Here is a 24,909-nt window from a genome sequence, read left to right on the forward strand (position 1 = left end):
CGCACAGAACAGTCAATGTCAGCACATATAAACCACCTAGAAACACTCATAAAACCAGGTGCATAATTGGAAGTTTTAGGGGCGAAGCTCCTTCTCGTAGTACGTAACCACCAGTGGCACATACTCGAAATAGGTATAACATTTGACCTCCAAGGTGGTGCCGGTGAGAGATTTCTTCTGTGCGTTGTTTAACAATAAAAAATAGTGCTCAATGTACATGCCAATGGCTGCTAATGGGGAATGAGAGACAGGAGCATTCGGCTTTTAGTCAACGCGCACGCTGCGATCCCCATTAGCAGCCATTGGCATGTACATTGAGCACTATCGGACAAGAAAGGGTTGCTACATTATACTCGCTGGGTGTAACCTCCTTAGTTTTAGAAAGGTTTAGCGAGCGTTGGAGCCGCAGTGCCATGAATACAATGAACTAGTATATACCATGAATGAATTCGAGGTGGTTAAAGGGGGGAAGCAGATACGAAGCGCAAGCCGTAAGAAATTAAAAGCTGAATCCTCCTGTCTCTCATTTCACATTAGCAGCCACTGGCATGTACATTGAGCACTATCTGACAGGAAAAGGTTGCTACGTTATACTCGCTGGGCGTAACCTCCTTGGTTTTAGAAAGGTTTAGCGAGCATTGGGCCGCTGTGCCATGAATACAGTGAACTCAAGGTGGTTGAAGGTGGGAAGTAGACCAGAAGCGCAAGCCGTAAGAAAGTGTGCGTGTGCCACCTCTCGTTTAGTCCTTGGAATGTCCACTGAATGGCGGTGCTTCTATATAGGGAATATATGATAAAAAGATGTGAGATGGTGAGACTTGGAGTGTTGAATAGATGGACGAACAGACACACAGACAGATGCATGGATAAACGCATGAACGGACGCAGGGGTGGATGCATGAACGAACACAGGGACGGGTGCACGAACAGACGCATGGACGGTCACACAGACAGACGCATGGACGGACGAATGCTTCGCCCCACTCTCCATCATTCACTCCGTGGATATGCTGCCATTTTTTTTTTTTGGAGGGGAGACCCACTTGTTGAAGCCCTAGTAAAATTCCTATTTTTTTCATTATTATGAAAACAACTCCCTCAATTAACAACCCCCTCCATTAGAAATTCGTGGGGGGGGGGGGGGATTAGGGCTTAGAGCACCCAGCTCCTGGCTACAGGCCTGATATGGACATATTCACAAGGAATTCCCAGAAGATGCTTTGATGGTGAAACATATCAAACCCTGAAATTTAATAGTTTTTATCATGTTGACAACAATATGCATTAGACGGGGATGGTTGGTTGTTCCTTATTATACAGCCACAACCCACAACAGAGGATTGGCCGTAAAGTGGGCAGTTCCTTGTTTTAGAAATGAAATTGTTTCATGCTTAAGCGCATGACAGTTTATAAAATAGCTTCTTCTTCATTCTTCTCATTTTAGCTTGTGTTCACAGAAGGTCGAATGATTACCCTACTTTGTACGAGGGGATTTCATTTTGAGGATCAGTGCTTCTTAATTTCGTTACACCATTTAACTAGGCATCGGGCTTATTATGCAGCAGAGACTTGGTCTTCCTGCTCCGACGTGGGGACGGTCCTATTTATTAAGCCGCATTTCACAGAGCCTTAAGTTTTTTCATCCATCTAAATAGCTGACATTCTTGGCTCTGTTTCTTATCACTTAGTACCCACTCTATCACTATGACTACTGGTTGCTGTCTCTTGGCAGCCAAACTACCATACTTCTTTCTTGCTAGGTCACTACTCACCAGTATTTTGTTCTCTGCGTTATGCTCTCTTCAAGTCTCTTAACGTGCCCCATGTCATTTTTCGTTTCTTTTAATGGCCCTACCTTATTTAGAGTTCGTTGTCCACCAGGTTTCACTCTGTTATGTGAGAAGTGGCAGAATGCAATGATAGCAGTAGCACTTTCAAACAAATTCATTCAGGCTATGCATGCTAAGTGCAGAAAAAGCTGAATACCGATTAAGATTAAGTTAAGGCTTTGTTCCGTGCCTTGATGGTCAAAGCGTGCATATCTTAGCCGCTACCACTGACATAATCGGCAGAGCTTCTCTGTTTTCCAGTGCCTACCTGAGAAACTTGGTTCGTTGCTTGGTTCAAGATAAAGTGGTATCAAGTCTATCAAGTGATAAAGTGAACCACAGTTACGGGAGCAAGAGCTGCTTGAGGTGTTAGGGTAAACTTTTCAGCTTCGGTTTTGAAACTTTTTTGTTTACCACAAATATTAAGAGGATATTAGTAGCCTCAATCAAATGTCACACTTTAGGTGCAGCGGTCTACTACAAAGTGGGTGCAGTTGTTGCTATAAAAAAAAAGGCATTATTTGCGAAAGAAACTTACACACAGGCATACGAATGTTGGTAAGCGTAAACTGGCCTACCGACATAGAGGAAGAAAAAACTACCTACAACTGTTCAACAGAGAATAATCATAGATCTCACATCTCACTTTAAGAAAAAAGTTACGTACCACACTGCTAACCAAACGACGCAGCCAATTTGAGGACAGGAAACTGATGCAAATGCCAAACAGGCGCTGACCTGCTGCGTTCCCAGCCGCTACTTATATATCCTAATGATGATGGATGGATTGACATGGCTGTACCACAGAACACCTACCAGTTTGGCTATACCCTTCAGATCGGGAGGCAGCTAACGCCTTCTAGCCATAATAGTTAGTGAACCAACTACTAGATTTATCTTTTTTCCCTTTAGATAATGAAGTTGACAAGTGGTACTTTGTAGTCAAGTATTTAATTTTCCCTCGTGCCTTGATTTTAGCCACCAATCAGCTAACCTCCTTCTAGTTATTTCTACCAGCTTAAAGTCAACTTTTTTCGCGCTGTCACTAAACCCCAGTGCTTTGAAAAACTCTCTGCCATCATCTTGAACCTCTTTACAAAACATTATTAGGTGTTCGGCAGTTTCCTCCTCCTCTCCACACGCACTGCATGCCATGTCTACCCCTTCGTATTTGACCCAATAAGTCTTGGTTCGCAATACTCCCGTCCTGGCCTCAAACAGTAGAGAACTACCCCGAGTATTATCATAGATCCTTTCCTTGGCAATTTCCTGCTTAAAAGTTCAATAGATATCTAGTACAGACTTCTTAATCATGCCAATTCTCCATATATCGGTCTCCGTTTCCTTCACCTTCTTCTTAACCGATAGTTCTTTTTGATTTGGCCCCCTGCTCTTTTCTAAGTACTTACCCATCAATTTTCTGGTTCGCTTCTTCTATTTTGTATCGACATACCGCATGTACAAGTAGCTGAAAACCTGCCTAGACCAACGCTCCTCCCCCATTTCTTTCAATCACTTCTCAAGTTCGATCTTGCTGCTAGCTACCCTGCCCTTGAATGATGTACATCCCATATCACCTTGTACCTGATTTGTTGTATTCCCCTGAGCTCCTAAAGCAAGCCTACCTATTCCACGTTGCTTAATTTCTAATCTTGCTTGAACCTCTGATCTCATGCACCAGACTGCATTGCCGAAAGTCAGACCAGGAACAATGACCCCTTTCCATATTCCTATCACAACATCATACCTATTGTAATTCCACAGTGCCCTATTTTTCATCACCGCTGCATTCCTGTTACCTTTAGACGTTACGTATAATTCGTGTTAGCTTAGGTACTCAGTCCCATTGCTTATCCATACACCCAGATATTTGTACTTATCTGTTATCTCTAGCATGACCTCCTGTATCCTAAGCTCACTACCTTCATTATAATTGAAAATCATGACTGCTTATTTTTTCTTACTGAATATGAAATCTAACCTATCTCCCTCATTACCGCAGATGTCCATCAATTTCTGCAAATCTTCTTTGTTGTCGGCCATTAGCACTATGTCATCTGTGTACATCAATGCTAGCCCTGGTCAGTGAGTTTTCCTTGTTTGATGAAAGAGAGGTTGAAGCCAAGTCCACTCCCCTCTAATTTGGCCTCTAATCCTTGTATGTACATTATGAATAACAAGGATGGCAGAGGACACCCGTGCCTAAGCCCCCGTCTTATCTCTGTGGGCTTAGTTTTCTGTTTTTCCCATTTTATAACTACCTTGTTACTTTTGTAGATACCCTTTAAAAGATTAGTGACTCCATCTTTCACACCTAGAGTGTCCAGTATTCCCCACAAGACCTCTTGAACTACGCTATCGTACGGTCCCTTAATATCCAAAAATGCTAGCCACAGGGGCCTGCGTTCTTTTCCTGCTATTTCAATGGACTGCGTCAGAGAAAGCAGATTGTCTTCCAACCTCCTGTGTTTCCGAAAGCCATTCTGGAGTTCGCCCAGCACCCCCTCATCCCCTATCCATGCCTGCAGTCTTCCTTTTATAATCTGCATCGCCAGCCTGTAGACCACTGATGTCACTGCCATAGTGCGGTAGTTGTTTATGTCAGCTTTGTCCCCCTTTCTTTATACATCATGCTCATCCTGTTAAGTTTCCATCCCTCGGGGACTTCACCGTCGATTATTGTTTTGCTCGCCGTCTCTCTCAAAGTCTGACTTGGGACTCAATGCCTTTATCAGCATAATTGGGATGCAATCCGGGCCTGTTGATGTACTGCTATCGACCCTCTTCTCTGCCCTTTCCCACTCTCGTTGTGAAAATGCAGCTGCCTTTCTATCCAGCCACTGAGCCCCCTTTCTTCTAATTTTTTCATTGATCAGAAGGGATGCTTCTATTCCTACAGCTTAGAAAAATGTCCCATTTCCCATCATCTGTTGGTTCACCCCACTGCTTAGCACGTCTGTGTTCCCTAGAGGCTTCCTGACGTTTTGCTATGGCTCTCTGAACTTCCTCATCCCACCAACTCTTGTGTTTGTGTCTCTTCTTTTGGGGTGACTTGTCACGTGCTTTAGCAAGCTCTAGTTCAAACAGTCTAATTAGATTCGTGTACGTCCACAACAGCTGTTTTATAATCCTCAGCGATTACTTTCTCAACTTGTTTAATAGCTATTTCTATTTGCCTTTCTGAATAAAAATTCCCCTGTAGTTGCTCATATTGTCTCTTTCCTACTTTCCCTGCTCTTCCAAAACTTAGCTTGATACGTTTGTGATCACTACGCAGACTTCTGGTGCCACATTCATCTATGCGTTTTCCCCTGAGCCTATACCTATCATACATCCTATGGGACATCAGTGCATAATCTATCGTCAACTGCAGCCTTCCTACCTCCCATGTTATTTACCCTTCACACTTCTCAGTACAGTTGCAAATGATAAAATCATGCCTTTCACACATATCCATGATCATTTTGCCTGTTGGGACAGTACACCCATTTATATCTTCTATGTGCGCATTCATATCTTCTAGTAAAATTATCTCGCACTCTCCTCCTAATTCCTCAATGTCATTTGTTATACACTCTACCATTGCTTGGTTTTCCTATCTGGCCTTTGCTTTCATCCACAAGTACACCAAACCAAGTAGTGTCATCTGCCCAGCTACTTTTCCTTTTAACCATAAATGTTCCGAGCATCCCTGCTTGACTCTTCGCCAACACATAGATTTTATGTGTAAATGCCTCAATTCCACCTCTATTTTTGCTGCCTTCTGTTATACTGCAATATTCCCAAACAAAGTCCATATTGAAAGGTGGTTGCTCCACGTCCCGAAGATGCCTTAACTGCTCTTGTATCTCTTCCCACTTCAACCTACTCCTGCCACCCTGCACGTTATTAGCTCGGCCCTTTTGCTTACGTCGATTTCTTCTTCCACGGGCGCCACGTGGTTTGAATGTTGTGTCCCTTTAGAATTGACTTTGGCTACACTGTTGGCCTCGGGCATATAGTTTCAGACAGTATTATCACAGAACACCTACCAGGTATTATTGTATGAAACTGCTCTCTGGATTGTATACACGTCGCAGACGTCGAAACTACGGCTACATATTCTCCGAACTCTTGTCTGGCAACGACGTGTAAAATGGCGCTCTGATGCGGTCAAGGTAGCAGCGCGAGAGCTGCGTCAGCAGGGAAAACATCGCCGACAGCCCTAGTTGGAGGAAAGAAAAGAGTTCGCAATTGTCAGGCCATGTTTAGCCGCCTGTACAATGTCGTGCGGCAGCACAAAAAGAAGATATTCTTCAGCGTCGGCCTAGTCGGAGGCGCCTACCTTCTAAACCGGTATCTGCAGCGAAAACTGCGCGACTGGGAAACAAAACAGACTCAGAGCTACATCGATCAAATCAAGCACCAGCACCACTTTGAAAACATCCTGCAGACGTCGGACAGCACCATTTTGACTCTCCTGGAGAAGGTCAGAGAGCCGCTACTCGCCATACTCGAGACGGACAGCCTGCTCGAGAAGCTCAAGACGCGACCTGCAAACAGGCTCGAGCTTTGGGAGGAAATCAAGGTGCGCCTTCTCACCTTTGCGCTGGCGAGCGTGTACGCGGAAAGTCTGCTCGCCTCGCTGGTTCGCGTCCAGCTAGGCGTCGTCGGCGGCTACGTGTTCGTCAACTCGCAGCGGGCACAACAAAACTCGGGAGGCGTGCTGCCGGCGCTCACCAACCAAGACATTCACCAGCGCTACCTGGCTCAGGTGCAGCACTTTTTCGAGAACGGTGTGCACGAGCTCGTGCGCGTCATCCGGGACGCTGTGGTGGCCGCCTTCGGCCACATAGGCCTCAAGGAGCGCGTCGGCACCGCCGACTTTGCGGTGGGTTTCGACTTCGTCAAGAAACACGTCTCGCGTGACTCCAAGAAGCCGCTCCCGGGCTTCTTACGTCTGCTTCTGCCTCCTCTTGAGGTCGATGGCGACACGGACGATGTGAGGATGCTGAACGCGATGATCCTGGAGACGCGGGACATACTCGAGACCGACGACTTCGCCAAGGTTCTCGGGACGTGCATAGACCGCGGCATCACGGGCCTCACCAACGATGTCGAGGTGTGTTTCCAAAACATGCGCGCCGCGGAGCGAGAGAACGGCAGTGGCGACCGAGCCGAATGTTCTGTCGCCTCAACGTCTGCGGGATATCCTATGGCAAAACTTTTGCCAGTGCTTAGGAACTGCCTCGTCTCTGGCAGACAAGATGGCTTCCTCAGAACCGTGCTCCAGGAAGAACTACTCCGCAGCATGATTGCCAACGTCTACGAAGCCTTCTGTCAGACAGAGGATGCAGATAGGATAAACCACAACCTAGCACCGTTGTCATCGTGACCGTGAGAAACGGCGACGATTGACAGCGTAGTGACGGGCAATGTCAGCATTCGCAATTACTTTGCTCGTTGTGCAGTCCAGTCGCTCCAACAAACTCATTGTACGGTTCTTCACTTATTGCCCGACATCATGTCATTCCAAAAAAACACGTGTGGGAGAGTAGATGCGACTGTCATTTCGGCGTGCTTGTCAGCTTTCACAAATTTCGCCTTGCAAGAAACGTTTGATGATGCCGAATACCTACTCGGTTCAGCAACCTCGATACATGATATATTCGTTGTATTTGCGAACCTTCGTGGAATTGCACTAACTTTAAGTGTGAGAAGATGTGGGTTACTGCAGATATAACAAGTGTCAAAAACTCATTATTGTGCTCCATCTTGGATGCACTTGGTCCTGTCATTTTGCCTTGACAGCTCAATGTAAGGAAATGTCACTGGCTGCAATTTGTAGCTGCTGTTCTCATGCAGCTTGTCATACAAAATTGAGGTCTATAATATAATGTCTCCCTTTACATATCATGCTTTTTTACTGTGCATTTTGCAGCAGCTTGTGTTCCAAGTTTTTTTGTTTTGTTTATGTGAGTGTAGTTGGTCATGCCATTGCTCGAACGAATCTTGGTATTGCCGAGTTTTCTGGGTGTGCGCATTGTCTGGTTTAAAGTGATAAAAAAATGTCCATAAGTGTAACCTGTGCTTGTCCAGCTTGCCTGACTAGTATGTAGCTGTGGTTGGGCTCAACTATTAAGGCAGGAGCGTTCTCACCTAGACAATTAAGGCACCATAGCCAATTGCTCCTGTGACTATGAAGTAGTAGTTTTGCTTAAATCGTCAACCACATTCTTGATCGGCAAGATTACTGGCTCATAACATCCTTCTAGAGTGTGTGTGTCTATTGGTGCAGGCCTTGTTTGCATCCGCCTTTGAGGTGAAGTGCTGCTACCTTCCAAAGTTGTACCCAACTATAGTTACTGCACTAGTGTGAAACAGGCATGGTAACATCCTGGGGCCACTTGTATTTAGTTCAGTACTTGCGAATGCACTCATTACATTTTCAATGCAGCTATGCCTCTTTTCTGTTGATTAAATAATAATTTCGAAAAATAATAATAAAATATATGGTGTTTAGCATCCTAACACCACCATATGCTTATGGGGGACTCCACAGTAGAGGGCTTTGAAAATTTTGTCTATCTGCTCTACTCTAATGTGCACCGACATTACACAGTACATGAGCCTGTAGCGTTTTACCTCCATCAAAATGCAACTGCCGTGATTGAATCCTATGATCTTCGGGCCAGCAGCCAAGCACCTTAGTCCCTAAACACTGCTGTGAACTCGTTTCAGAAAAGGGAATGGGATGAAGCAGTGTTTCTTGGTGGACTGCTAAGATTAACATTGTGGTGTTTGCATTTATCCGTCAAGGGTGGACTCGTGTTTTATGCATTCTTAACACTTGTACAAGTAATAACTCTGTAGTGGGGCTCTGTGTCATGTGAACGACAAGCATTAAGTGGTGTGATTTACAATTCCAAGTGAGGTATTTTGTATGAGGGGAGATATATTTGAAGCGTTTGTAATACTGTTTGTCTTTACCACACCATAAGCGCCATGTGAATTGGTAGGCTTTCTTTTTTCGAAAGTCTGCCCTTAGGCTTAATAATGTTTGATTCAAAAATACACATGCAAATTACCATGGGCTTTACTGCTGGTTGGCTAGAGAATAAAGAGTTAATGACTGAGAAGAACGTCATGTGAATGTCTAGTTTTACAAACTTTGTGAGCTTAATAAACACAAGACTTGTACAGGCTAGCTAATTTTTGGTGCTGCAACCAAGGGTATAACATATTTTGCTGACAGGTGGACACATTTGCTTGTTTTCAGTTAGCTCACTTTGCAGATGTTCTATGCGAGCATTCAAACATTAATTTATTGCTTACTGTAATACTGTCCATTGAAGCATGGAAAGCCATGTCTATCACTTGGCCCAGCAATATAAGCATACCCAGCTAAAACCCTTTCCTATACTTTTGTGTCCAAAACGTCGAACTTTTTTCGTGAATATCCGGAGTGTCAAGTCTGCACTGCACATATGTGCCAAACAATCATATGCAGCACATGTTCCAGCTTTTTGTGTAAATCTAATATACGTGGCAAGTTGGTATGCAATTTTAATGACATACCAACTTGCCAGGAAGCTGGATTAGTATAGTGTGAAGATTCCTTCCAAATAATCGTGTTTGCCCATTTAAAATTCACAACAGGTTAATCTTTGTGACCATGTAGATTTAGTGCCACTATAAAGGAACACTGAAGTGGAACAATGAATTGGTTTATATTGTTAAGGAGTACTCTGAGAACTAAATTTGGTCATTGATTTTTGCCAATAACATAGAAAATCAAGGTAAGAATTTCAATATGAAATTTTGCATTGAAATCTCTGCACATGAACTCACAGATTTCAAAGTGTATTTTATGTATCTTGGTGTCATTGGCAGAGGGAAGTTTCCTGAAACTTGGAATGTTAAGTATATTGTCTCTTCAGAGGTCAATACACATTTATTTTACCCAATTATAAACTGTATAGGTCATAGTACAAATCGTCACAATCGATGACTTTACGACGATTAGTGTGAGAACTTTGACGTGGGGCCGCCACCAGCATTTCATTTTTCCATGTTTTTCTTTCTAGAAAATGGCTTCTTGCCACAAGCGTTGGCATTTTAATTTTAGAATTGTAAAATTAATTTATTAATACAAGAAAAATCGTTTTGTTCTTTAGTGTCCCTTTATAAGGGGCCCTGCAACACTTTTTCAGCATAGTCGGAAAATTCTGCCAATTGGTGGTCAGGGCTCCTAAGAACACATGTGGCTAAAAATAAGAGTGCGGCATCCAACCTGGTCTTTGTAACTATTAATCAAAGTCAGCTATAAATAGTTTTCTCTAGTTTTGACAGATGTCATAAGCCCAAATTACGATGCCAAAAGCTCAAAATTGATGGCAACTGGCTGATTTAAGCATCGCAGGCTACATAGTTACTGCAGCCGCCACCACGTGCCCGCATGTGTGCTCGCGATCGCATTTGCAGGTAGCGTGGTGTCGCCTGCAGACACTGTCCTATCCTAACCCACTCATACTGTCTTAAGACAGACTCCGACACACAGCACCACAGTGCAGCTTCTGCACCAATAAAGGAAGAATTTATTAGAAGGCAGAGAGGTCGGCCTGAGTTAATGCGCTTTAGCCTGCTCCTCTACACAGGGGATAAGGGAAGAGGGAAAGAGGGGTGACGATGGGGGCAGGAATAGGTGGTGCATATGTACAGTAGCCACTTAGCATAGTGCCCTACAGGTTAATATCTAGTCCAGTGCTTTTGAAAAATTCTGAAACAGCCACTCTGAACCACATGGTATGATAATGTCTACGCAGTCCACTCATGCAACCCAAGAAACAACCCAACATAAAAGGGTTGGAGGCAGCTCTGTATATCTTGGATCCGAAGACCCACCCAAGAGGGCCTTCATGTGAAACATGCAAGAAAAACAGCCAGACTAAGGATCCCAGACTAAGGATGCCACTCGGCGATCTTATGCTGAACACTGAACAACATTTTATTCTCTTTGCGATCAGATTTAAAAGGCCGCATGTTCAAAGCAACAAAAGGAAGAGTTAGTGTTTGTAGGCTCTATTCCTTTATTAATTGTAAAGCCAGAAGCAAGTTTGCATGAAATTAAAGACTGTCTTTCAGTAGGCAGTGGCACACGTATGTCCCTACTTTTTTCTCAAAAACCCTTAACAATAGAGAGCTCGTTCATATAAGAGCTTGTACATATAGAGAGCTTGTACATATAAGCTGATACAAATGACAATGCCACCCTCAATAGTTAGTGTACATTGTTCATAATGTTAGGCCCCATAAAGGTTGAGAATGGCAGCTTTTACTAGTCCAGGTTTACCAAACTGGTCTCTGAACATGCTATAAGAGAACAAATTTGGTAGATCTTAACATTTTTCAGCTAAAGATGGGTGCTTATGAGTATGCGGAAACTGTACTCGGAGAAGCTAAAGCAGAATTAAAGAAACACTATTGGATTGTGTGTCATCAACCCAATCACCTTGTGAAAAGAAAGAATTGAGATAAAGATTCATTAAATTCTTGCCAACTCAACAAATTAATTGCCCCAGCCTGACATTGACTGGAAAGCAACCGCGACGGCAGACACATAAAATGAAAAAAAAAAACAGTTGTGCAATGCTATATTGTAAAAAGTTATTTGTGAAGGCTACTAATCAGCTAACTTTATTCGAAAGATAAGGAGCAGTACATAATTATAAAAATACTGCACTGTGTGCATGTACATACAACAAGGCAAAGTTCATAAGGCACTAAAATACATGGTAAATGATAGCATCATAAACAATAATAACGATGTAGAAGTAACAGCAATAAAAAACAAGACGGTCACCAGAATAGGAAAATAATAAATATTGTCTTTCAAAACTATTGGCATTTCCATGTTTCTTGTTTTTCAGTACTTTAGCAATATTACAAATAAAAGGAATTACTTCTTGATTCACTATAATGCTGCATCCCCAGGGCCAGTGGGGCGTTGCAGAGGGAACCAAGTGCAGTGCATTGACTTGGAAAATAGCACTACGCTAAAAAAACAAGATGAAAGACAACAAGATGAAAAAACATTGCAACTATAACAATTTACTTTATACATTAGCAGGAATAAATAACAAAAATCATCCCCCTACTTGCTCCTATCCTCGTATGAGGACTTGAACAACGTCCCAAGCAACCATTACAGGTATGCCAGGGAGCACTGAAAAGATGTGAGATAATAAGATTAATATGTACTATTGGGCTAGTTGATTGATCGTTGGCAAAATGGCAAAATGAAGAAACAGCGCTAGCGTTGCCTGCCAGTGAATGCACTAACAGCCGGAAGTGGTGATGTCAGCCGACGTATTGACACACTCTTGTTATCTGCAGGGCACCTGCTGATAGAGCATGCTAGCATCTATTTTCGCCTGGTTTGGCCGCAGCTTGCGAGTTCCACATTACTTTTTTTGGCCACTTGTACAGCTTGTAAGTATGCCTTTTGTGTCCCTTAAACAGTGCACTGTAGACAATGCACACAGCGAAATGCATAAGCAATAGATAGTAGTGAGATTGTAAATATTTTAGTGGTAATGGAATTGTTTTCATGCTGGGTGATAGGAAAAACCTTAAAATTAGATAAACACGCACCAGGTGCTGTGCAAATAAGGCCGGCATGTTCATGACTCTATTTGGTCAACCTGGTAGCGTGTTCAGGCTCAGAAATCATAGGAAAGAGAAAATTTGGGACGCTGATGCGGTTTTGATATCGTGGCAGATAATAGCATACTTCGAGTTAATTCTGCATAAAACAGCTGAATCATAAAAGGGCTACGCGTTACATGATGCAAGTTCGCACTCATGGCTACAACCAGCGCTGGCAACAGGTTTAAATCCATAGAAATGCCCAATAAGGTTATCGGGAGGACAACTGCCGCAGTAGCTCAATTGTATAAGAATTGAATGCGTTATCTGAAGTTTGTAGGTTCGGTTTCTTACCAGCAGCAAGCTGTCTTTTCGTCCCCTTTAATTTTTTCACAGTTATAATTAATTCATTGCAGTTAACGAGTACAAATAATACCCCTCATACCTTCCTAGGCTTACTTGTCTACTGGTTTCATAGGTGACGTGTGACAAAGAAAACTGAGATTTTCATCCATTACCCTTCCTTCATACATTGGCGTGTGTCTTGCAGTATACACAATTGCCAGCAAATCTCTAAACAAGTAACCTACAATACGAATGGGATTTGCAAAAGGAAAGCAAGGTACAATGCAACATACAATATGTCAAGTATACAATGATAAAAAAAAGAAAACACAATAAAAACAATAAGCACATTTGTATACTAAACAGTGCTGTATTTGCAGTAGTACATACACTCAACTAAAATACTTTTTCAAACAAGAAATCGGGGGAAAAAATGTATTCAATTGAGAGTCAGTGTATCAGCCCTGGCATCTAAAAGACCAGCAGCTACATTCTGCATGGCTACCACATCCTTTACATCCAATTCCCACTGAGTGGAGAAATCACAATGATATTCAGCCTTATCATGCCCTCCACGCTCTATAAACGTTTAGGAATGGCTGTATATAGTCAAAGAAGACCTGATAACTTCAGATATGAATTTAAAATCAATTCAGTTCATACGAACGAGTCCTTAGTCTTTACCTAGGCTATCAAGTAATGTTGTGATAAAAACCATGTTTAAGTTGTAGTAAGTAAATAACGCTTCGAGATGCGATGCACACAATTGTGTACAGCAGTTGATTGTGCTATCTGTATCAACCAAAGGCTAATAAAGTACAATATATGCAAAGCTTTAGATGGATTAAACCTCCAGCATAATTAATTTGTCTTTATTTAACCTCGTCTTGCTTGGTGCTGTTGCATATGATCACTTTGCTGAACGCACTATCACACTTGAAAAGTCGTTCAACGTGCTGTTTTCTGGGAGTCAGGTGAAAAGTACAATTCTTTTTGCACAAAATACACACAACTAAATATAAGTTTGCACTGTACTTCTAGCCTGACATTTCATTTTATTGATAACAAAACAGAGCTCAAGATAAATATGCATTTAGCTACAATCTAATTAGGATTGTCGTAAAATTTCAAGCAAATGACCACACCCAAAGAAGCACCCTCCTTTTTTTCAAGATATTTGCAGTATGTGCCAATGACAGAGCAAGCGCCCCCCCCCCCCCCTCCTTTTCCTCCCGCCATTTTCACTATTTCATTCACTAAATGAAAACATTGGATACATTTGCACTCGTAGTGCACTAGTGCGAATGAGAAAAATCCGGCCACAAGACAACAATGACCCACCAAGCATGAGATGGTTGCGCCTGTTCTTGTTCGTGCTGACTAAATGGCTTCAGACGAAATGTATTCTTTGTGGGTCCCACAGCATCGATGTCTGTCAGCCTGTTACCACATACTCAGTGAAGCATTTCATTGGAACAACGAGTTAACATTTTTTTTTCTTAGCGGCTCTTCCTCCGCCATTTCCAATTTTTCTCCATGACCGAGCAAGGGCCTCTCTCCAAATCTTGTCGGATTATCTTTCACCGAGGAGGGGGGATGGGGGGGGAGCCTTTCTTGGGATTTCGCGGCAGTTACTGCAACACGCATAAGTTAACATATCGTGACATTATTTTTTTCACAAAGGCACCGTGAGTTCCATTAAATAACGTATCATATTGACACATTTACAGACAGTCCTTCATAAAAGGCATCTGAAAGGGTTAAAAACATTTCACGCCCTACATCTTGCTAGGTAGGCGACTTTATGGCGCAGAGTAAAAACTACATTTAAGAATAAGACACTCACAAAGTAATAAACGACTATACAAGATAACAGGGTAGACTTCAATGAAGAAGCTTGCACATGGTAACACAACTTGGAACAAGACTTAAAATACTATGCACACAACAAAATGCACGTGAAACATTGAACTATTACACATGTTGAGACACACGCCTTACTGGTTTCTTCAATGTCTCAAACCATCATACACTGCACAATGAAATGTTGCATGAGCGCAGATACACTTCATGATGCCTTAGCATGTCTTATAAGAAAGGACTTCTTTGACACTGGCAGGTTGAAAACAGCCAACTAAGCAATAAGTTTTCAAAATTATTGATACAGAATCAGCATGAATGCACTGCTGTAGTTCAATGTTCAAGCAAAGCTCAAAACTGGAACAGATTCATCAAGCTGTTTTGACTAGATGAGCATAATGCATATTTTTAAAGAGACAATACAAAAGAAAACAGTTCATACTGGTAAAAAACCTGTTCTTTTATTACTATTATTGAACTTTATAATGGCAAGATTGTCAAAAAATAATATAAAAATAAGTTTTGTTGCGTTAAAGTTTACTAAAACTACCACTGTCAGACCCAGGCAGAATGTGCTAGTGACTGTTTTATAATGACATTGCATTAAAAAAAAAAACAGAGAAGAGCTTCGTGGTTTTATCACCTATAGACACCCAAGAATTGGACTGCATCAGTACTCGATAAGTATAAAAATGCAGTCATTCAAGGGCCAACAAAAGCTCCCTGTGATCTTGATTACGTCCACATGCATCATTCTGATCAAAAGTGAGTTTTTCAACAGGCTTGGCCACTGTGCAATCACATTGTAACACGTTTGTTTGCCCACCGAGTACACTAAAAGCAAACTCAGACACTTTTCGAGAGCTCGAGCACCCCCAACTTGTTACGGAGAGTTTCTTCACAGTCGGGATCGGGCCACAGTGGGTGCCGAGCCATGCACTGCAGCCTCGTGTGGCACTGGTGCTCGCCAAATATGTGGTGCAGCATTTTACTTATGTGCTTCGGAAGCTTGAAGACCACTCCTCGGGTGAACAGTGACGTCGGCACGCAGGTCTCGGGGGTTCCGGTCATCAGTACCTGCCGTGAAAGACACTGTCTTCAGTCAACTTTTAGTTCACTGAAGAATAAAGGCTGACGAAAGGAACCTCCTCCTTTTCCTACTGTGAATCTAGATTAACACACTCCTTCAGAGGCCTGAAAATTTACAAATCTAGCGTTTACTTTTTTCGGTGCAACGACTCGAAGAAAGGAGAACAGGAACAAGAAGTCAGACGTGCGTAGGACGTGCTGTTCTCGTTGATAACCATGTTTTTGCAAGTGTTGAATGTAGATAGGGTGACTGAATGCGATGGTCAATTACCTGCAAGCTTTACATTTCAGCCATTTTGTTCATACTACATAGTAATACTTTTCTATATTCATCCTTGCACAAATGTGGCGATCGGCAGAGCGTGGCACACATCACGTGTGCCCGACTTTGTTATTCTGCTCTTTTTTTGAGCTTATGCACAGAAAGTGGTAGGTACTACAAAACATAGTCTATTTCTAGTTATGTACAAATGGAATATAAAACTAATTGAACTGACCATTCCAGTGTCCCTGTAACATCTTTTCTTCAAATCAGAGAACACACTCAAATGAACGCAATGCTTTTGCTGATGAAACTTTTGAAAAGAAAAGGACCTGACATGAACAGACATCCTCTCTTTTTCCCGCTAGCCCTATACATAACAGTTGCTCTAAGGTAGTGGTGGAAGATATGCTTTTCCTATTGCTCTTTCATTAATTGTTAGGGCACTCGTCACAATATTTCAAGCTTGGTGCCAAAGAGTGATCACTGTGGTTATTGTTGTTGCTGAAGTTCAACGTCCCAAAACTGCCGTCCGATTATGAAAGACGCCGTAGTGAAGGGCTCTGGAAATTTTGACCACCTGGGGTTTTCTAACGCACGCCTAAATCTAAGCACATAGACCTCAAGCATTTTCACCTCCACCAAAAATACGGCCGGGATTTGATCCCGCCACCAGCAGGTTAGCAGCCGAGTACCTCAGCCACTACACCGTGTTGGGTGTGATCGCAGTGGTGATAGGAAAAGTGGGATGTGTCATGAATTTTCCCACCACGTTTGCTACAATATTGCATTGATGCGTTCGCGATTTCACGCTAGCTTTTGCCCAAAAAGTTAACCGACAGTCAAACACGATTTGCCCGATGCCTGGTTTCTATGTGCCGTCAGACTGGCTATGATAATATCGAATGTGGCAAAAAAGCCGCAGGAAAGAAAGAAAGCAACCCCCACCATGTATGGCCATGGGCTCACTGTGAAATGTAACGTTTCACTGACAAACATTTGACAGAAGTCTCCCTGGTTGGGATAGAAGTGAGGCTATTGGAAAACTCCAACTAAAAATTGCATTCAGGAACCCGAGGTTTCGAAGCCAGACCGGCTTTTTCCTCAAGGGGTGAGAAAGCCAGAGATGTGCGGCGCTTCTATACGCTTGCTCGCCTTGCGTTACAGGTTTGCCACGACCCGTCGCAAACCCTGACAATAGAGGGTGGGCAGCGTCCCCGTAAAGCGGTCAATGTTCTCCACTGTCTACTGAATGTGCCAGGATTTGAGGAGGAGTCGCCGGCGGGTGTTCCTTTCTTTTTACAGAATCACTGCGTTGTCCGGGTAGATGTGGTGGCCAAACCGCTTGCAGTGTTCTTCTACTGCGCTTCGTTGGGTGTTCAATCGACAGAGGTCATTCTTGTGCTGTATCATCTTTTCATGGAACTCCATTCTCTTCCCAATATAGAAAGAGAAGTAGTCGGCGCACGGGATTCGGCATACGACGCCCTGAGATTTTTTTCCAGGTGCGTGACCTTTGGGGTGAGGGATAAAGCTGCCGATAATGGCGGATGGCTTGTGTGTGATGTTGACTTGTGCATTTTTCAGTAGTATATGGGCTATTGTTTCGCAGACACCGGTGACGTATGGGATTGACACACGTCGTTGCGGCGACGCAGGTGCCGTATTTTTACTATTGTAGAGGGCTCTGCCAACAAATGCTTTTTGTGTAGTCATTGGTGCGGAGGTCATTGATTATTCTATCCTTTTCCTCCTTCCGCTGCTGTAGCGACGAGCAAACTCTTTCGGCCCTCCCAAAATGGCTTCGCACTGCAGAAAGCTTCTTGCATGTCAGGTGTTTCGACCTGAAATGGAGGTAGTGGCCTGTGTGGGTGGGTTTCCTGAAAACCGAAAAGGACAAGTTCTGTTTTTGCCTTCTCACTCGCACATCTAGAAAGTACATCCCTGAGTACACCCGTGAGGAAGAAGCCCGTCTGGCTTCGAAATGCGGGGTTCCTGAATACAATTCTTGGTTGGAGTTTTCTAATTGCCTCAATGTTTAACTTGCATGCTTATAGAAGCAGTCAAGAAATCATTTACATATTTTTAGCACACGCGAAATGAGTTGTGCTGCCCCTTTATTGCAGTGTCTATAACTGATGATGATGATATATGGTGTTTTTTGGCGCAAGGGCCATTTGTTGGCCAAAGAGCGCCATTTCATCTTACTAAAAATATGGACAATGATTGTGATAAGCGGCTGTATAAGGGCCATAAAATTCCTCGCGATAAGGCGGGTAAGAACATGCAAGTAATAAAATGATGACCATGCCGTGAAAGATGTGTATGGTGTGAATGATGACAAAAGTTGGTGATAATAAGACGATGGTGGATATGTATGGCATTAGCACAAGTGCCTCACTCGTTCATACCCTTGCGTCCAAGGGCCGTGAGGCAAGTGCTTTCTTGTGTAACCTCCGCAGCAAAAACCTCTTTAGAGAGGTCGTGCTACGGAATGCCCGGGTATATGATATGAAAATTATGAATTTCTTTTAAAAACCCTAACAATGATTTATGACTAAAAAGCGGTTCCCCACCGACGAACATTGCAGGGTGTAAAGGTATATGCTGTCGGTAGGGTAATGGAAAATGTCGTTTTCTTAGAGTTTCTAAGTGTTTGCACTGGATTAACATGTGAAGGACTGTCAATGCTTCACCACATCTGTCACACAATGGTGGATCGCCACCAGACAAAAGATATGTGTGTGTCGTGTATGTGTGTCCTATCCTGAGTCTCGTTAGTATTACCTCTGTATGACGCGATTTCGATACGGGCAGCCAATGACCAAGGTGTGGCTTAATAACGTGTAGTTTGTTTTGTGTGTGTGTGTGTCCCACTTACTCTGCCAGTATACCCTGAGGTTTCGTTTGAGAGACGGTTTAAGATCAAGGGCCAGGATTGATATGGGTGTAGGGGCAGTGCTTTTGTGGACGGATGCAGCGAGCTGATCTGCCCTCACGTTGCCTTGAATCTCACGGTGCCCTGGCACTCAGCACACTACAACATGTTGGTTGAGTGTGTAGAGTGTGCATAAAATGGAGTAAAGTGAAACGAGGACAGGGTTTTTTGTTTTTTAAGACTGTGCAGAGCCGTTACCACACTGAGGGAGTCTGTATAAATTACTGCTTTTTGTATTTGTGATTGTTTGATGTGTTTAGCTGCCACAAGTATCGCGTAAGCTTCCGCTGTGAAGATACTTGTGCCTGGATGTAGAGGGCCAGCATCCGAAAAGGAAGGGCCAACAGCAGCGTAGGACACATAGGAGTTAGACTTAGAGGCATCTGTAAAAAACTCAGGACATGTGTATTTGTGTTGAAGTTCCAAGAAGTATGTTCGAATATGGGCAATAGGCACATGTTTAGTAACTTCTAGGAAAGACACATCACAATCTATAGTCTGCCACTGCCACGGTGGCGGGTATGCTACAGGAGCCATTAAACTGTGTTCGAGTGACACTCCAGTGTCCTCAGCTAGACCCTTCAGGCGAACTGAGAAGGGCTGCCTCATTGAAGGCCTGTTTTGAAAAAGAATGGAGCTCGACAAGTCATTAATAGTAGAGTATGAGGGGTGCCTCTTGTCTGCTTTCACCTTAAGGAAATATACAAAGGACATGTAGGTTCTTTGCAGATGAAGCGACCACTCATTTGACTCAACGTAAAGGCTTTCTACGGGGCTGGTACGAAAAGCACCCGTAGAAAGGCGGATGCCCGAATGGTGCACGGGATCCAACATCTTCAAAGCACTTTGAGTCGCAGACTGATAAACAATGGCCCCATAATCTAAGCGGGTGCGAATAAGGCTTCTATACAGGTTCATGAGGCATTTCCTGTCACTACCCCACGTAGTACGTGACAACACTTTTATAACATTCAAGGCTTTTAAACATTTTGCTCTTAAATACTTTATGTGGGGTACGAAGGTCAACTTGTTGTCAAAGATTAAGCCTAAGAATTTATGCTCGGCTTTGACGGACAGAAGTTGCCCGTTCAGTCGAATGTCAGGTTCCGAGTGCATGCCTCTCTTTCGAGAGAACAAGACACACGTGCTTTTTTGTGGGTTAAGTCGAAATCCGTTTTCATCTGCCCATTTGGAGGCCTTATTTAAACCCAGCTGTACCTGCCGCTCACACATGGCCAAGTTGCATGACTTGAAGCCAAGCTGAACGTCGTCGACATATGTACAATAGAACATATTGTGGGGAATGGACAAGTGCAAAGAATTCATATTAATAATAAAAAGTGTGCAACTAAGCACACCACCTTGTGGCACGCCTGTTTCCTGGACAAATGTTTGGGAGAGCACACTGCCCAGACGGACACGGAATGTCCGGTTTGACAGGTAACTTTTGATTATATGAAACATTCTTCCGCGCACACCAAGGTGGGACAGGTCTCTTAGAATTCCGAAACGCCATGTTGTATCATAAGCCTTTTCGATATCGAGGAACACAGAGAGAAAATATTGTTTATGGACGAAGGCGTCTCTGATCTGTGCCTCGATACGAACAAGGTGGTCTGTGGTGGATCTACTTTCTCGAAACCCGCACTGAAATGGGTCGAGCAAATTATTTGTTTCAAGAAAATGCACAAGTCGGCAGTTTATCATTTTTTCGAAGACTTTGCACAAGCAGCTTGTAAGTGCTATAGGCCTATAACTCGAGGGTAAAGAAGCGTCCTTGCCCTCTTTCAAAATGGGAATAACAATAGCCTCTTTCCAGGAGGTAGGAATAGTGCCAGAAGAACAAATAGCATTGTACAAACAAAGTAAGGTTTTTCGGGTTTCGTTTGGTAGGTTTTTTAACATTTCATACATCACACGGTCAGAACCTGGGGCAGAAGTACTGCCGGAGTTTAGAGATGTTCGGAGCTCAGCTAGACTGAAAGCTTGGTTATATGCCTTGTATCTGGTGGATTTGTGTTCGAGTTTCTGCTTTTCTATTCTTGTTCTGTATTTTTGGAAAGTGTCAGTATAGTGGGACGAGCTGGATACCCGTTCAAAGTGTGCACCGAGGAAGTTCGCCTGATCTTCCAAGGTATCACCCTGAGTGTTTACGAGTGGGAGTGAGTGTACTTTTCTTCCTGCTACCCTACGAACCATGTTCCAGACCTTGGCCTCTTGTGTATACGAATTTATTCCTGATAAAAACTTGTGCCAACTTTCTCTTCTGGCCTGCCGACGCGTTCTCCTGCCTCGAGATTTTATTTTCTTAAAGCTCTCAAGGTTTTCCGCTGTTGGCGAGTTCCACAGCAATCTACATGCTCTGTTCTGTTCCTTTCGCGCATTACGACACTTTGTGTTCCACCATGGGACGTGTCGCCTGCCGGGCATTCCAGATGTTTGCGGTATGCACCTGGCTGCTGCGTCAGTTAGAAAAGCTGTGAAATACTGCACAGCTTCATCTATGTTTAACCTACATATGTCTGTCCAACTCAAACGTGTAGTGTTATGGAACTGTTCCCAGTCTGCTTTGTTTATCAGCCATTTGGGAACGTGTAGAGGACTTTCATATGTTGTTTGTGAACTCAGCACTACAGGAAAATGGTCACTACCATATAGATTATTTATGGTTTTCCATTTGAGTAGGGGTAGGAGTGAAGGTGATACGATGCTGAGGTCGATAGACGAGTAAGTTTTGTTGGCAACGTTATAGTATGTTGGCTCTTTCCTATTCAACAAACAGGCACCGGTAGAGAAGAGAAATTGTTCAATGAGACGACCTCGTGCATCAGAGCGAGAATCGCCCCACAGTCCACTATGCGCATTTAGGTCCCCAAGAAGCAAATAGGGTTCAGGCAGTTCATCTATTAAAGACTGAAATTCACGTCTTTCAAGACGGTGGTGGGGAGGTACATACAAAGAGCAGATGGTGACGAGTTTGTTTAAAAGTACCGCTCGAACAGCCACCGCCTCAAGGGATGTCTGGAGTGGTAAATGTGTACACGCTACTCCTTGGTTAATAATAATGGCTACGCCACCGGATGACGCCACAGCCTCATCTCGGTCCTTTCGGTATATGACGTAAGCACGTAAAAAATTTGTATTGGATTTCAGATGTGTTTCCTGTACACACAGCACTTGAGGTGAGTGTTTGTATAAAAGCTCTTGGACGTCGTCGAGGTTTTTAAGCAGGCCTCTGACGTTCCAATGTATAATTTGTGTTTCCATATTGGAAGTAAAGTAGTGCTGTGTGTACGTTAAGGGAGTGACTTGTTTAAGCTGAAAGGTCGAGCTCAAGTAGCAGGGCTATTATCAGGCCCTGTTATGAGCTTTTTAGTTTTCTTGGCGCGCTCCAGAGAGCCGCGACGCTCTTTTGGCACCAGGGGTGCCGCCGTATCCATTGCCTCCTCGGAGGCACTGGATGCCCGCTCATGCGAGCTGGTTTTTCGAAGCTTGGGCCTCGCCTGGCGAGGTGAGGCCTTGAGACCCGAGGACCCTGGAGTCCCTGGTCTCTGTTCGATAGTAGGCGGAGTAGACTACACTACTGCCGCCTTGGGGGCAGGCGCCACAGCCAATGGCTCGCTCTGCGCAGGCCGAAGGAGTGGCGAGGGCTGGTGCGACACTGCCCCCTGGCGCGCCGCATCAGCATATGTGGGGCCATAAAATGGCGAGACTCTTTTTCTTGCTTCTTTAAATGTAATGTTTTCTTTTATTTTTAAAGTGATGATCTCTTTTTCTTTTTTCCAGAAAGAACAGGAGCGTGAGTACGCGGCATGACTACCGCCACAATTCACACAGTGTGCAGGTGCATCGCAGTTGTCGGACGCATGGCCCACGACTCCACACAGAGCAAAGGTTTACGGCCACGACAGCTTTGCGAGCCGTGGCCATATCTCTGACATTGGAAGCAATGGTGGGGGTTGGGAATATATGGCCTCACAGATGTCTTTGTATACCCAGTCTGAATTGTTTCCGGCAAATCGCTCGAAGCAAAGGTCAGGACTAAGTGTTTGGTTGGTATTTCTTTTTGATCTCTTCTTATCTTAATACGCTGTACGTTTGTCACGTTCTGGCTCTTCCATCCTTCCAGAAGTTCAGCTTCGGTCAGGTCAAGCAAATCTGCGTCCGATACGACCCTGCGAGATGAGTTCATGGACCTGTGTGGCGTAATACTGATGGGTGTGTCTCCAAACGTTGTGATGGTGTTCAGTTTATCGAATTGGTCTTTGTCACGTATTTCAAGAAGTAGATCTCCACTGGCCATTTTGGTGACCTTGTACCCGGCACCGAGAGTTTCGGTTAAGCATCTAGAAACTACGAAGGGGGATACAGTTCTGGCTTGCTTGTTAGTTTTTTCGCAGTGTATAACGTGGAAATGAGGAAACATTTGTCTTGGCCGGATGAAAAAATTGATGTCTTCGGTGCGTACCCGCTTTGAGGAGGCACGATCACTGAGTAAAGGGAATGCTTTCTGCATGCTAATTGTATGTTGTTCAGCAGCGTTGGCGCCACCCACCACGGAGCCCAACGAGGGGACGCTACAAGTTTTGCGGATGCTGAAACCTGCAGACGCCAGCCGTACAACGCCACTATAACCCAATGCGCCTAGACCAAGGTAGGCTATTTGCACAGGGTTAACCCTAGCCGCCAGGAAGTTTGGAAGTAAACGGAAGAGAGGAGAAGACAGGACAGATAAACAGTGAGAGATAAAGACGAAGATGTAGGGAGAGAGAGATAGGAAAAGGCGACTGCCGCCGATTTCCCCTGGGTGGGTCAGCCCAGGGGTGCCGTCTACGTGAAGCCGGGGTCAAAGTGGTGTGTTGCCTCTGCCGGGGGGCCTTAAAGGTCCAATCACCCAGCGTCGGCTCAACCCCCAGGATCCCCTTTTCCCCGGACACGGCGAAGCCACGCACGGCTAGGCGTGGGAGGGAGTAGAAACTCCCCCGTTAGCTCGGGTCCGTGGTGTCGCTACACACCAAACGCCTACTTGCGCAGGCGCCCCTGCGGGGTGCAGTGTCTATAACTCTTCACTTAGCTGCTCACCACATAATGCTTAAGAATCCTGCAGACTTCTGTGTTAGAAAGCCTTACGGCAAGGAAAAGCACTTGAATGTGCAACAAGCAACACTTCCGGGAAGTTTCTTTACCTTGACAAGTTTTTTCTGGAGGTCGGGTAGTCGCACGATGTCATAGATGGCAGACGTGACAAGATCTCCCCACGGGTGATGTTCATGTGCAGGCCTCACGCGCTTTTCCACCTGTAATAAAACAGCATGCATGAAAAAGAGAGAGAAAGTTTATTGACATGAATAGCAGCGAGGTCTCCGTGAACCACATCTCTCTAGCCTATCTGAACCAATTCTGAACAGGAGGAAGCGCAAAAGGAGAACAATGATGATGTGAAGGAGAAAACACAATTACATAGTGGGCGAGTATAGCCACAGCCTCGGAATTCAGGTGTGCGCCTTAAAGGGATTATGACACGAAACTTTGCATCTGAGATAGCTTTCGGATCGATTCCCTTTAACATGCACGTATCACCTTCCAAATCTTAACAGTGAATATAACATGGGAGGTAATTTATATGAATTTTGATGTTCACGTGCACAGTCCAGCGCCACACACCGCAGCTCGCAACATTGACATCATCTATGGTGATTTGATATGTGGACTTTAACGTCCCAAAACCACCCTATGATCATGAGAGACGCCGTAGTGGAGGGCTGCGGAAATTTCGACCACCTGGGGTTCTTTAACGTGCACCCAAATCTGAGCACACGCGCCACAACATTTCTGCCTCCATCAGAAATGCAACCGCCGCTGCCGGGACTCAATCCCGCGACCTGCGGATCAGCAGCCGAGTACCTTAGCCGCTAGACCACCGACGGGGGGCATCTAAGGTATTTCCTTTCTTCATATTT

The 24,909-nt window shown here is 44.1% G+C and overlaps 1 protein-coding gene across 1 annotated transcript; it reads left to right on the plus strand.

Moving 5' to 3' along the window:
- The first annotated feature begins 5,923 nt into the window (after positions 1–5,923).
- On the plus strand, positions 5,924–8,950 carry LOC119172149 (peroxisomal biogenesis factor 3). The gene has a single exon (XM_037423164.2). It carries the CDS (start codon positions 6,073–6,075, stop codon positions 7,201–7,203), a length of 1,131 nt encoding a protein of 376 aa, XP_037279061.2. The 5' UTR covers positions 5,924–6,072; the 3' UTR covers positions 7,204–8,950.
- The last annotated feature ends 15,959 nt before the right edge of the window (positions 8,951–24,909 follow it).

This window comes from Rhipicephalus microplus, unplaced genomic scaffold (assembly GCF_043290135.1).
Source record: "Rhipicephalus microplus isolate Deutch F79 unplaced genomic scaffold, USDA_Rmic scaffold_902, whole genome shotgun sequence".
Lineage (NCBI taxonomy): Eukaryota > Metazoa > Arthropoda > Arachnida > Ixodida > Ixodidae > Rhipicephalus > Rhipicephalus microplus.